At 43.3% G+C, this 14,237-nt stretch overlaps 1 protein-coding gene across 2 annotated transcripts in view; it reads left to right on the top strand.

Moving 5' to 3' along the window:
* The window catches only part of LOC141128805 (cyclic AMP receptor-like protein A), a 1,026,785-nt gene that overhangs the window by 64,234 nt on the left and 948,314 nt on the right, over positions 1-14,237 (top strand). For both annotated transcript variants that reach the window (XM_073616335.1, XM_073616337.1), the window contains one exon: positions 10,746-10,798. In XM_073616335.1, the coding sequence (XP_073472436.1) occupies positions 10,746-10,798 (53 nt within the window). Of the gene's footprint in view, positions 1-10,745; positions 10,799-14,237 lie in introns of those variants that run through there.

The raw sequence follows: 14,237 nt of genomic DNA, 5'->3' as shown, positions 1-14,237 counted from the left end.
GAGGAAATATCCGATGTAGTACTGCTGGTGTTCTATACTATCTGGTAAGGATTTTATACCCTCCTTCTTCATACCTACTCGCCAATGAAGCCTTATGAGCAAACAATAAAATCCTATCCTGAACCTGAGAGAACATGACCCCAAAATCCCTTTCCCACTATTGTAGGAAAGCAAGTTCCTGTAGAGCTTCCAGTCCATTCAACGAAGCATAAAGATATGACAGCAAATGTCTCAGCGGTTCCCCCGTTGAACATAATTGCTCAAACATGGAAGGTGTTCGTACTACAGTAAGTGTTTTTGGCATCAATCGAAGGAAAGCACTGAGCTGTGTCCGAAGAAAATCCAGATCTGATGAAAAGTTACGTTCGATCTCACTGCTTGTCATCAAATGATTGCCCATTGAGAAATGTAAGTGCCTACTAGAGCCCCGCCGCAGAAGAGCACTAAAACTCGGATCTGTTAAGCCCCGCTGAAAAGCCGGTGTGCCCAAAATTGGCGTTTAAAGGGCTCAGGTATGGCGACATGGCAGTAGTTTTAAAGATCTTTTTCGTAGTCCGTAAAGTGGCACCCACCGTTGGGTGCATTTTCACAGCCCATGTGATGTCTGCATCCAGAAGCCATGAAAGCCCTTCCAAAGGTGGGGCAACCGTCGCTTGTTCCATGTGGACCCATGGCTTCTTATTTTGAAGCACACACCAGTCCACTACCCGTGCTAGATGCAAGGCTTCATGATATTTAACTGGGTTGGGGAATCCAATCGCTCCTCTTTCCTTGGGGAGCGTCAATATAGCCCTGCAGACCATTACTGGACCATTTGCGCTCCAAGGGAGCTATGTATTGATGGGGTTACCCATTGTCATTATTTATCAAAAAGGATGAACGCAGCTTTAACTTACATGATCCAGCTTAACTGCCAGATTTATTTATTTTCCTGAGCTCAGAGGCTATTGAAGTTTCCAACTGGACAGATCTTCCAGCAGCAGTGGAACGGGGTTCCCAACAACAGCTGAGATAACAGTGGAGAAGGAGATCCCGCTCAGGATGCCCACGGTCTGATCAGTAAGCTTCAGAAGATAGGGAGGTTTAATCTTCATAGTTATCCCCAGGACTCCTTTCATTATTCTATACCCATGCCTGCCTCCTTTTTACCATCTTCTGGAGGCTTTCAGGTTAAACTATTTATCTTTTTCTTTTTTTTTTTTTTTTATTTATTATTATAAACTCATGCCTTACATAACCATAGGGGGAGCTCTTAATAAGCAAATTTCAGGAGTTTGGGGTCTAGAAACATGTGCCCAAGGTTTTTTTTTCTAAGTCCCTTTATTGCAGCCTAATAATTGGACTGCTGGGGATTTACGTGCACTATTACCGCTCTCTGATTAGGTTGCAGAGGGAAGCCGCACATATTGTGGTTCGCTTGAATTGTTGGGGGGTTGTACACAATTGTTCACTGAATGTATCACCGGCCAGCTGCAGAAAGTACTTTGAATCACTAACCTTGATCAACGCAGGCTCAATGCACCATGGCAAATACTATTGCTCTCTATGTGCCCAGTTCACACCAAAGCATCGTGTTGGTGTAAGTTGAGGAGAAATGTAGTCATGCTGCATTTTGTTTGCCATGCAGAGCACAAAGACACATTGCAAGGCGCATCAGCACACTGCAATGGGCTTCTTTGCATAGAACTAAATAGAAGTCAAAACAGAAAAAAAAAGCACTGCAATGCATTGTAACAAATTATCACAACGTGTATTGTGCACCTTTTAAGTGAATCTAAAGTCTTGTTTTTTTTTTTTTTTCTATAAAAATAATAAACATGTCATACTTACCTACTCTGTGCAGTGTTTTTGCACAGAGCAGCCCCAATCCTCCTCGTTCCTGTTGAGTGCCCCCACAGCAAGAAGTTTGCTATGGGGGCACCTGAGCCGAATCACAGCTCCCTGTGTCCATTTAGACATGGAGCTGCTGCCCAGCCCCGCCCCTTCTCTCTCTCTCAATTGGCTAGCCAACTTTTATTGACAGCAGTGGGAGCCAATGGTAGAGGGAGGGGCTGCTGCACACAGAGTGATTTTTATCTTAATGCAGATAATAAAATAAAAAAAACCCTGACCTCACAACCCTTTAACCACTTGACCTCCAGGAACGTTTTACCCCCTTCATGACCAGGGCATTGTTTGCTATTCAGTTATATCATTTTTTTCCACACATATAGAGCTTTCTTTTGGTGGTATTTAATCACCACTAGGTTCTATATTTTTTGCTATAAAAACAAAAAAAAAAAATCAAATTTAGAAAAAAACACAACTTTTTTCTTAGTTTCTGTTCTGTTTCTAACATTTTGCAAACAAATAAATGTATTCTGCTACATTTCTTTGGTAAAAATAACCCAAATCAGTGTAGGTTATTTAGTATCTAGTCTGTGTGAAACTTAAGCCCCATACACGCTATTAGATTTTCTACAAATTTTTGTCCTCAGATTTACCAAAACCATATATTATGAGGTCAAACCTTATGAGTTTAAGACCCCTTTTACACTGGGGTGTTTTTCAGCCCCTTTAGCATTAAAAAAAGTGCCTGTAAAGCGCCTGAAAGAAGCCTCATCTGCAATACCAATGTGAAAGCCTGTGTGCTTTCACACTGGGGCGCTGCGCTGGCAGGACATCAAAAAAAGTCCTGCCAGCAGTTTCTTTGCAGCGCTTTCGTGTTTTTGCCACTGGGCTGGGTGCGCCGATGGCCCAAGCCCTTTCACACTGCCAGCGCCTGAAAAACGCCCCAGTGTGAAAGAGATCTTAAGCAGCGCTTTACCAGCATTTTTCGGGCGCTGGCAGTGTGAAAGGGCTCAGGCTTTCACATTGGGATTGCAAATGAGGCTTCTTTCAGGCGCTTTTTTTTAACGCTAAAACGCTTGAAAAACTCCCCAGTGTGAAAGGGGTCTAAATTTGTATACAATCAGGCAGGCCCTTGCACTACATGGTTTTGGTAAATCTGAAGACAAAAATCTGCAGAAAATCTAATAGTGTGTGTGTCTGGGGTCTAAAGCCTTATACACATGCTTTGATTTTCGGACGACGGCACGTCCGTTTTTTGTGGCATTCTAGTCTCATGTCGAAAGTGAAGAGGTTACTAACAATACGAGAATTCGCGTTTGACAGAATACCACGTCAAAACTGACGTAACCTGTTGAATAGTTTTGTATGTATTCTTTTGTTTTTGAGCATGCATAGTCTTGCACTTACAATTTTGCTGCTGCTCACAGCAGCCCAAACCCGAGCTCTGTGCAGTGCGCATGAGCACCGGAACGTACAGGTACGTCTCAGTGCCTGGGGGAGCTAGCAGCCAGCAGTAAATGTACTGTTGGCAGTCGGCAAGTGGATAATGCGTTCCAACTAAAAATTTGGGATTTTTTTTCCATCTTTTAGTTCTGGTGACAGTGCACCCCAGAGTAAATAGAGAAAGCAATTCTCCATAATGGGGAGAAAAGCTGCAATAGAGACCTGACAGGAGTTCTATCCTTTCACTCTAAATTACAAAAAAAACATATTTTGGCTTCAGATACATTTTCGTAAAATGTTTTTATGACAGCAAATACTTAGCCATGTTCACACTGGTGTGACTTGTCATGCGATTTGTCAGTTCCAAATCGCATGACAATATTTGATTGATACATTGTTGTGTAAGAATTCAATGACATTTTAATCCACTGAGGGCCAGTTCACCCACTGAGGGCCAGTTCACACCAGAATGCATTGCGGGAAACCCACTTTCCATGTGCGTTTCCCGCACCATGTTCAACATGTACTGCACTTGTGATCTGCAGCAGGTATCTGTGTTAACAACACCCCAAACGTAGGTCGCAAATGCATTGCGTTTGCCTGCACCAGATTGCATGGTACATTCGTGGCATGCAATCTGGTTGTTGTGCATTTTATAAAGTAGTACATGCACTACTTTTGGTGCAGTCCGCCGCAGTGTCAACCTATTCAAATGAATGGGCTGAAATCGCACTGCACCTGGATCGCATTTGAATCGCACAGGAACATGATGGCCCCATGGCTAGGTTCACACTGCTGCAATAGGATTGTGATCCAACTTTTAGTGCAATTATGTATTGCTACTTGGATGCAACTTTGATAAGGTTTGTATATTCTATGGGACCAAAATTGCACTGTAATTGCACCAAAGTAATACCGGAACCTTTTCCAAAATGGCTCCATGCTGAGTTGCATTGATGTACACAGACATCACTGAAAACAATGTGATTTCCCTTGTCATGCGATTTCTGTGCGACTCAAGTCACATCTGAAATTGCTCTTGTGTCAACCAGGCCTTACCCAGCTATCATTTTCCTGTTAGTTACAAATTGCTTTGTTCATGTTTGTGCAAGGAATTGACCATTTACTATTGCATTTGACTTGTGTACAGGAATTTGTCAAGACTGGTAGGATTTAGATATTAAAGCGATTGTAAGGCCTCATGTACACTACTGCTGGTAAATGGACATTCAGAGGCAGTTGACTGCTTTTTTCAGCTGCCCCTGAACTCATCCAATGTTATCTTATGTGTACATGTGCACGGGTTCGTTTTAATGGCAGTTGCGTTTGAAGGCAAAAAAATTAGTTACACAGGCGTTTTTCATTTTTGGCTATTTTGAGGAAAAAAAAAAAATTTTTTTTTCAAGCGCTTCTAAACGCAAACGCGGCAAAACACTGTTAAACACGGCATGTAAACGCGGCCAAACGAACGTATTAAACATGGGTTTTTATCTGTCAAGTTAAATCATTCAGGAGAGGTTGTAAAAACATCCCGTGTACATTAAGCCTATAGGGGAAAAAAAAATAAAAACCCAAACCTCTCTATACTTACCTGCTCTGTGCAATTCCATACCTTCTCTTCTTGGGTTCCCCATCGGTCTCTCCTGAGGTCTCTCCTGAGCCCCGCTGCTGTGTCCATTGACACAGAAAATGGGACTCTGCTCCACTCGCATCACTGGAGTTGATTGACAGGAGCGGGAGCCAATGGCTCCTACCTCTTTCAATCTGCCCAATGAGGAGAGAGAGGAGACAGCTCTCGTGCACGTTGCTGGATTGGATCGGGCTTAGGTAAGTGTAAGGGTAGGCTGGGGGATCCTGCAGTTTTTACCTTAAAAGAGAAGTATGGGTTTGTTTTTTTTCTAAATTATACTTACCTAAGTGGATTCAGCATCGGTGCGATGCTGCATCTGTCCCCCGGCACCTCTGCACTGAGAACCGAGCGATCGAACATCGCAGATTGCTCAGTTCTGACAGCTCAGAGAGCTCTGACAGCAGAGAGCTGTGACTGTCAGTCACAGCTCTCTGCTCTGCCCCCTCCTCGCTCACTGCAGAGCTGTGCTTTGGAGGGGCAGATGGCTCAGGCTCTTAGCAGCTCGCTGAGAGGCTGAGCCGGGTGTCGGTCCAGGCACCTGGCAGATCCAGATTTTATTGTCGGGATGACACAGTGCCTGGACTGACTTCTGTGACATCAGCAGAGAGCAGACCTCAGGTCACAGGAGTGCAAAACGAATTTCACTCCTGTGATCCATAGGATCCATAGGAAAAGCCAGCCAAACAAGCTTTGTCTATACTTCTCCTTTGAAGTGATTGTAAAGGCAGAAGGATTTTTATCTTTATGCATTCTATGCATTAAGATAAAAAACCTTCTGTGTGCATTAGCCCCCTAATACTTACCTGAGCCCTATCTTCATCAAGCGATGTTGCACAAGAGACTCGGCTGTCTGGGACTCTCCCTCCTCATTGGCTCCCACTGCTGTCAATCAAGGTCATTAAGCGAATGAGGAGAGAGAGGGGCGGGGCCAGGTCACAGCTCCACGTCTAAATGGACACATGGAGCCGTGGCTCGGCTCGGGTGTCCCATAGCAAGGTTTTTAGCTGGCTCCTAGATTCAAAGCAATGTTGTCAAGCCCTGATATCGAGAATTGTTTTATTTAAATAATGGTGTGAGGGGAGGTAGGATAGGAAATGTGGAATTGGGTTGTTGAGATCGTGGTGTTACCGCCCTTCCTTCCCACCTCATTCAATTACAAAATGCTTTGCATTCATTTAGGGATGCAAGGCATTCTCTGAATGTTAGTAATGCCAAGTGGTTACAATGCAGAAGGGCAGCTGCTCGGCACAGCCCCTAAAAGATCACAGGCTTTTTCAGTGATTTACAGCTTCCCCAGAGTCTAGCCAGGTATCACATATGCATTCTTATGCCCTGTACACACGGTCGGATTTTCCGATGGAAAATGTGTGATAGGACCTTGTTGTCGGAAATTCTGACCGTGTGTGGGCTCCATCACACATTTTCCATCGGATTTTGCAACACACAAAGTTTGAGAGCAGGATATAAAATTTTCCGAAAACAAAATCCGTTGTCGGAAATTCCGATCGTGTGTACACAAATCCGATGGACAAAGTGCCACGCATGCTCAGAATAAATAAAGAGATGAAAGCTATTGGCCACTGCCCCGTTTATAGTCCCGACGTACGTGTTTTACGTCACCGCGTTTAGAACGATCGGATTTTCCAACAACTTTGTGTGACCGTGTGTATGCAAGACAAGTTTGAGCCAACATCCGTCGGAAAAAATCCTAGGATTTTGTTGTCGGAATGTCCGATCAATGTCCGACCGTGTGTACGGGGCATTACACTGTGTCAAGCTGGCCCAATGCAAGTATGCAAAATATATGATCGCTGTAGTTCATCTTTAATAAAGAACTCAAACTTTTAATGGTAGAAATAACATGACTAAAATAATTCCCATCATTTGCAATGAACAAAAGCTTTTGACTTTATATTACCAAAATTGTCTCATTTAGATTTTTCCTCTTGTGGGCTTCCACCTATGATTGTTTAGGTTTTTACAATATTTTTTTTTTTTTTTTTTGTCTCTTTGATTCTGAGACCGGGTGTGACATATAATACAGATGGGACAAATTATTATTGGTACTAATTGGTAATCATGATATCGCTACGATGAACATGTGCTGATCATAAAGGAATAATATTTCTGCCCAGCAGCTAGTCTCGTAATAGCCAATAAACTGTCACATGTAACTCTGGAGACATAGATAGACATAAATCACTCTGGTACCTTAATGGTTTATGGACATCTGTGTGTTCCTCCCATCTTTGCACGTGTTCTCACTTCTGTATCCATGGCATTATAACTGTCCCACTGCCTCAGGTCTAATGCTATAGGCAAATATAGAGGCTTCTTTTATTGGGAATAATCTGACTCTACCCCGCCATGTGCCATCAGGTACAGCCTTCTGTACATTAGGACCATTTCCTACCTGATCTACCCTATAAAATCCTGCAGTGTGGAATATAGTCTTGTTTTTGCCAAGGAACTTTTTCCTTGAAGGGACATTTTTGAGTCATTACATCTTTTTAACAATCCACGGCTACAGAAACATGTTTAGACAGCAGCCAAAAACAGGTTGTGGCTCAATTGGGTATTTATTAGTTAACTGTATCCAGGGCCTTGACATGGGGTGGGCAGGAGGAGCGGCTGCCCTGGGCATGGTGAGGATTTGTGCATGAAGGGGTGCTTTGGAGTGGGGATTTGAACTAGGAGGGTATGTTTATTTTAAGAAGCGGTATGGGGGGGGGGGGGGGGGTTGTACTAGTAGGGATGATTGGGGCGATTCATGCTAGTAGGAGAAATTTTTGGGGGGGGGATTAGTGCTGGGAGTGGGAGATTTGGAGGAGGATAGAGGATTCATGCTCAGAGGGAAAATTTTGGGGGCAGAGGATTTGTGCTAGGAGGTGGGATTTGAGCTGGGAGGGGGGATTTGTACTGGAGGAGGGGAAATTTTTTGTTTTGGGAGAGTTTTGAACTGCAAAGGGAATTCATGCTTAGAGGATAAATGTGAAGAATAGTGCTCAAATTTTAGGGGGTAATGGAAGATTTTTGCTGATACATAATGCTCATACATTTTAGGAGTGGGGAGAGGCACCAGTTTGTATCTTCGCCCTGGGCTCTAGATGACCTTGTCCCAGTACTGACTGTACCTATTGTTTGTTTGTTTCTTGAATTAAAGTGGAACTTTAGGCTCCAATGAAAATGGGTGAACATGCAGGATTTTTAATGCAGAAGAGACATGCCATGCCCTTATCCATGACCTTATCCGTGAATGCGGCCTGGCAGGCCAGGAAAGATGGGGTGGGGGGAAATGAGTAAGTGCCCCCCACCCCCCTGAACCATACCAGGACACATGCCCTCAACATAGGGGGTGCTTTGGGGCAGTGGGCTCATCGAAATCTGAAAGCCCCCTTCAAAAAAGGAGACCCCCAGGTCCCGGCGCCCCCGCCATGGGAATGAGTATACATAGTACCCCTACCCATTCACCCCAAAAAAAGTGTAGTGTAATAAAAACATGAGACTTTTTTGACAAGTCCTTAAAAATAATATCCCCCATAGTAGCTCCAACGTCAATCACAATGTCTTCCACCGCCGCCCCACTGTTCTGTCAGCTCCGGTGTCTGACAGTTCTTATATAACTATGGGGCATGGCCATCAGGTGACGTCAGCCAGAGACCCCGTCCCCTTGTGACGTTACCGCCCCAGGCATGATGGGTCTGTGACATCACAAGAGGGCAGGGTCCCAGGATGACGTCACCAGATGGCCACACCCCAAAGTTATAGAACTGTCAGACACCAGACAGAATGGCGCCGGAGGAGGAGCTTTTTTTTATATTTTTAGTGGGTCGGCAGCAGCGGCGGCGGCAGAAGATATCATGATTGACATTAGAGCTACCACAGGGAACATTAGTCATTTTTAATAAAGGACTTGTCAAAAACCAGCTCATGTTTTTATTACACTACACATGGGGACAAGGTGCTTCAGAGTGGGGGGAGGCAGAGCCTGGTATGGGTCGGATGGGCGCTCGCTAGTCTCCCCCTTTTCCTAACCTGCCAGGCTGCATGCTCGGATTAGGGTCTGGTATGGATTTTTGGGGGGACCTTTTTTTTTTTAATATAGTGGGTTTCCCCCCAAAATCTATACCAGACTGAAGGTTCTGGTATGGTTTTAGGGGGCCCCATAACACTTTTTTTTATTTTATCGTGGGGTTCCCCCTCAGGATCCATATCAGACTTTTTTTTTATAAATTGGACGTGAGGTTTCATCTATACCAGAACCAAAGGAATTGTTTTGATTGGTCAATGGACAAGTTGCATTCATGTCAAAGTCGGATCAAAATCAGATCCCATTCATTAAAAACAAATGGAAATTGTATCGAAAGTCGTGCGACTTTCGCGTCGCACCAGCGTGAACCAGGCCTTAGGAGTGCACAAAGCTAGCCTTGTCTTAGTGTAAAAGGCTTCCCATTAGAAAATAGTTGGAATGAGTTGGAGCAGAAATGGAGAAAGGGAGAAGGCAAGAACATCTGGAAAGAAAGCAGGACACCAGAAAGGGGGAGGGGGAAAAAGAAAACTAGCTGCCTGTAGACCAAAATGATCTGTAGTTAGAGAATAAAAAAGGTGGGGGGAGAGGACATTGCCAAGGGGGAGAAGAGGTGGGGAGGCTTCCTGCGCGATCCAGTCCACCGGACAACCCATCAGACCACCTGAGCAGTCAGATACCAAGGAATGGTCCAGGCCTAATTGACCGTTTAAGTTAATCCATGGGTCCCAAATATTTAGGAATTTAGTGTGAGTTACGGTATCTGTTAGAAAAGAAGTGAATTTCTTGTTAACCATGGTCCCCGTGAGCCACTGCTTGACCTCCGCGAAGTTGAGAAAAGACTGGCGCCAGACTCTCACCAGTGTCTGTCAAGCTGCAAGGAAGAAGAATCTCTTGCTTCCTCTGGGCTTTAGTCAAGGATGTAATAGACTTATACAACAAGGCTCCCCAGGAGTAGTGTGCCAATGCAACATTTAGAACTGATCTCAGTGTTTTTTAATGTTTTTGAGTGTTTTTGAATTTCCTTAATATTTTTTTGATGCAGACTCTTAATGACTGATTTACTAAAGTTAGATTAGTAAATCGGGCACTTGGTATTTGTGAAAATAAAGCATACTCATCAATCCTGTACGCTTGCATTGCACTGTAAGGACTTTCTTTAACCATTGCCAGCAGTATGTTTTGCAACAAGTTTACAAATGTCTTGAGAGAGCTCTTTGCTTTTACCCATCATGAGATGTTTCTTGTGTGACACCTTGGTAACGAGACACCTTTTTATAGGCCATCGGTTGAGAAAGAACCAGCTAATATTAATATACACTGACAAGGGACAGGATTGCTTTCTAATTACTGATAGATTTCAGCTGGTGTCTTTGCTTTCCATGCCTTTTTGCACCTCCCTTTCTTCATGTGTTCAATACCTTTTCCCTGTGTCATTCCATTTTATCACACGTAACTTCATTTCTGAACGTATTTGTTTTGGTTTCTTTGTATGTATGGATTGCATGGGTTGTTTCCAACATGTGGTGAAAATTTCATGTCAGTAGCACCTTTAGAAATATATTTACCTAGAAAAATGTTGACGTGTTCAATACTTATTTTACCCACTGTATACTGTATGTAAATACATTATTTTACTGTTGTGTTACTTGCTTATGACATTAATACATTCTGCGCATGTATGCTGCCTACATATAGTATAGGAGACAGACTCTCTAATCTCTAATTTGTCATCCGTATTTGCATACTTTCTGTACATAATACATAATTCAGATGTTGAAAATATTGATAATTGCAAGGATTTTTGTTTTACAGGTGACAATTAACACAGTGAAGAGGATAACGGCAGCATTCTCACTAATTGGATGGTAAGAAATGCTTCTTGTAACTGAGAACCAAGAGAGGGAAGCAGCAGTTTTTGTTCTAAATTTTAGGTTTAATATCTTAATGGTACAGAAATTTATTATGACTAGGTGATTGATAATGCTGTACATTATCAATGCTGTACATATTGTGTGACTAAGTCCTATTTCGTGTTGAAGGTTTTAGTTCTTGTTCATGTTTTACCCCCTGCACTGATTTCAAATTGGACCTACTGTTCTGCTGTGCCAATGAGGCCTGGGTCTGGTCCCTGGCGCGGCACCATTTGGTGGAGGTTTGATGGAGGCACATTCTCTCTATACTGCGAGGTGCGCTTCAACTCACTCGCCGCACTTAGGTAACTAATTAGGGCCCTCTCACATAGGCGGACTGATTGGGTCCGCCTGTCAGTTTTTCAGGCGGACCTGATTGGACAGTCCAGTCTCCTCTATGGATCGGCGGTTGTCAACGGACATGTGTATCCATCTAGCGGATTGGATTGGATGGCAATCAGGTGTAAACGAATAGGCGGTTCATTTACATCCGACTGCCCATAGAGTAGAGTGGGCTGTGTCTGTGTCTGCTATCGGCCTGCTCAGCAGGGCTCAGCGGACAGATTCCCCAAATGAGCAGGAGGACTCCAATGAGGGGCCTAAAATAAATATATATATGTGTGTGTATGTATGTGTGTGTGTGTGTGTGTGTATATGTATATGTATATATATATATATATATATATATATATATATATATATATATATATATATATATATATATATAGTTACTTAGTAGGTAAGGTTGAATAAAGACAATCGTCTATCCAGTTCAACCTGTGTAGGTGTGTCAGTGTTGATAATTAGTTCCCATATCCCTGTATGTTGTGTTCTTTAAGATGCATGTCCAAAAGTCTTTAAAAATATAAATACTCCACCGCTGACACCACCAATTGTTGAAGAGCGTTCCACATCCTTAACGCTCTGACAGTGAAAAAAACCTGCGCAGCTAAAGGTTAAACCGCTTCTCCTCCAATCCCATTGTGTGGCCCCGTGTCCTCTTACACTCCCTGAGACTGAATCGTTTTTTTCCTATGCTTGGATCACCATTGGGATATTTGTCATTTGCTATCATGTCCCCTCTCAAGCGTCTCTTTTCCAGCTAGAATACATTTAGTGTTATAGTCGTTCCTCGTAAATGAGGTTCTCCAGTCCCCTTATTAATTTAATTGCCCTTCTTTGGACTCTCTCCAGCACATCCCTTCTGAGGATTGGTGACCAGAACTGGACGGAATACTCTAGATGTAGCCTAACCAGAGTGTTATAAAGTGTCAGGATTATAGTTTTATATGAACAGCTGTTAACTAATGTATTACTTTTATAAAGCTTGAATTTGATTAGATCTTTTTCCTTTTAAATAATATAGACCTGATGCAATGGTGCTGACATTTTACCTAGTGCTAAAGTTTGTACAAGGTGACAAGGCATTGTAGACATATTTGAGAATCCTTTCTGGCATGTACAATGTAGAAAATGCTGCCAGGCTTGTGTAATCCTCAGCTAGCAGTGTTGAATGTCAGGTTATTCTAATTTGTACAACTATGGGCACACCTTCATAAGCAGTCACTCCTTATCGCAGTTTTAGAATTCTTACCGGCATGTAAAATATATGTGAATTGTGTGTGCGTGTTAATCACCAGCAAGAAAAAACAGTATTATGTTTAGTAGGTATGCCAAGTTCATGAAAAAGGAAAAAAAATGGTTGGATAACATTTGATAACAGGCATCTGAGAACAGGTATTTCTAGAAGGATCTTGAGTGCCTGCTTTGTTGGCTAAAAATGGTTATATTATTGATCAGTTGCAGGCCGCGGTCTGCGTGGGCATGAGAGGCCATCCACGCAGGAAAGGAAGAACCTAGATGCCCAGTATGGGTACGATTTCCAGTGTGAGGGCATGCCATTAGGATTAATGGCAACCGCCCGCGGGTCCCGCATTTCTGTGTGGGTAGGTGCAGCTGCCGGTATTTGTATGGGTCCTGCGGCGGCACCACCCACATAAATGTGAACCTAGTCTAAATGTACTTCCAGCATACCTTCTGAGGGCATAGCAAAGCACTTCCTACTCTGTACTTAAAGGAAAAGTTTGGGGTGTATGTATAAAAAATAAAATAAAAATCTATCCTCACCGCTATGCTGATGCATCAGCTGCCCCATGTCAGCTCTGAGCCTGAGAACTGTGCAATCAGATAACTGCAGATTGCTCAGTTCTAGGTCAGCTTGGAGTGGTGAGCAGTGTCTGTCAGTCACGGCTGACCACTCTGCTTCTCCAGCGCCAGAATAAAGAGGGGACAGGTGCAGCTGGCTTTGGCTCTCAGCTGTGTACTGAGAGGCGGAGCCAGCTGTCAATCGGGTATCTGGGTGGATCCTACAATATGGTCAGGATCCTTCTTAGAGCATCTCTGCTACTCTAGCTGACAGCAGGCAGTAGCCCAGTCTTAGCCAGAGTTCTTCAGGGATGCTGTGGCAAAATGTCTAAACACCCCAAATTACCCAAAAATTGTAAACAAACAGGTGTGTGGTTCACACTTCTTTTTTTTTTTTTGTTACAAAACACCACAGTTTTGTATTGTGGAGCATTACAAACTTGGGCACCATGCAGGTTAGCTGCTGGCATCTTAACAACTAATGACATCATAGATTGATAAGGAGCACACCAAACGCCTGCACAATGTCCTTGTTTGCTGTTCTCTGACCACACTTGGGTCACGTTAGCTGCATGAGAGAGAGAACATGAGGTGGCTTGAGGTTGAGCATAATTTTAAAGGGTGCGTTAATTTAAAAATAATGAGAAACACTGTTGTAGACACAACAGAAAGTAGAAATCTCTGTGACACAGGGATATATTGAGAGAAAAAAAACAATCCCCTCTGGGAGATCATAAATTGCAAGGATTTTAACAAACTTAGTTGCAGTTTTGCCTGTTTGTGCTATGAGGGCCAGTTCACACCAGAATGCAGTACGAAAAACCCATATTCCGTGCAAGGTTCCTCCACTACGCACTGCACTTGCGATCTGCAGCAGGTGTCCGTGTTAACAACACCTCAAATGCAGGTTGCAAATGCAGTGTGTTTGCCTGTAACTGTATGGTCCCACCTTAATGTTGAGGGCATATAGCCTTGTATGGTTAAGGGTGTGGGGGAAGTGCTCATCCCCCGCTTTCCTGATTAGGGGTGCCGGCTCTCTAGCAACCAGGAGAAAGCTGTTATATTTAGCAGTGGTAAATATTCCGCTTCACTCTGTAGCTGGAGGTTAGTTCACGAAAGATTCTGCTGGACGAATGTTCTTAGCCTATTAATGCTCATGGTCAAATGTTCTCAAGCTAATTTTCTCTTAAGATTGAATGTTAGGGGTTGTAACATTTGCCCGGCAAAGGACGCCAAGGAAACTATATAC

This window comes from Aquarana catesbeiana, linkage group LG02, assembly GCF_042186555.1.
Source record: "Aquarana catesbeiana isolate 2022-GZ linkage group LG02, ASM4218655v1, whole genome shotgun sequence".
NCBI lineage: Eukaryota > Metazoa > Chordata > Amphibia > Anura > Ranidae > Aquarana > Aquarana catesbeiana.
This window is presented reverse-complemented; position numbering and strand designations above follow the sequence as displayed.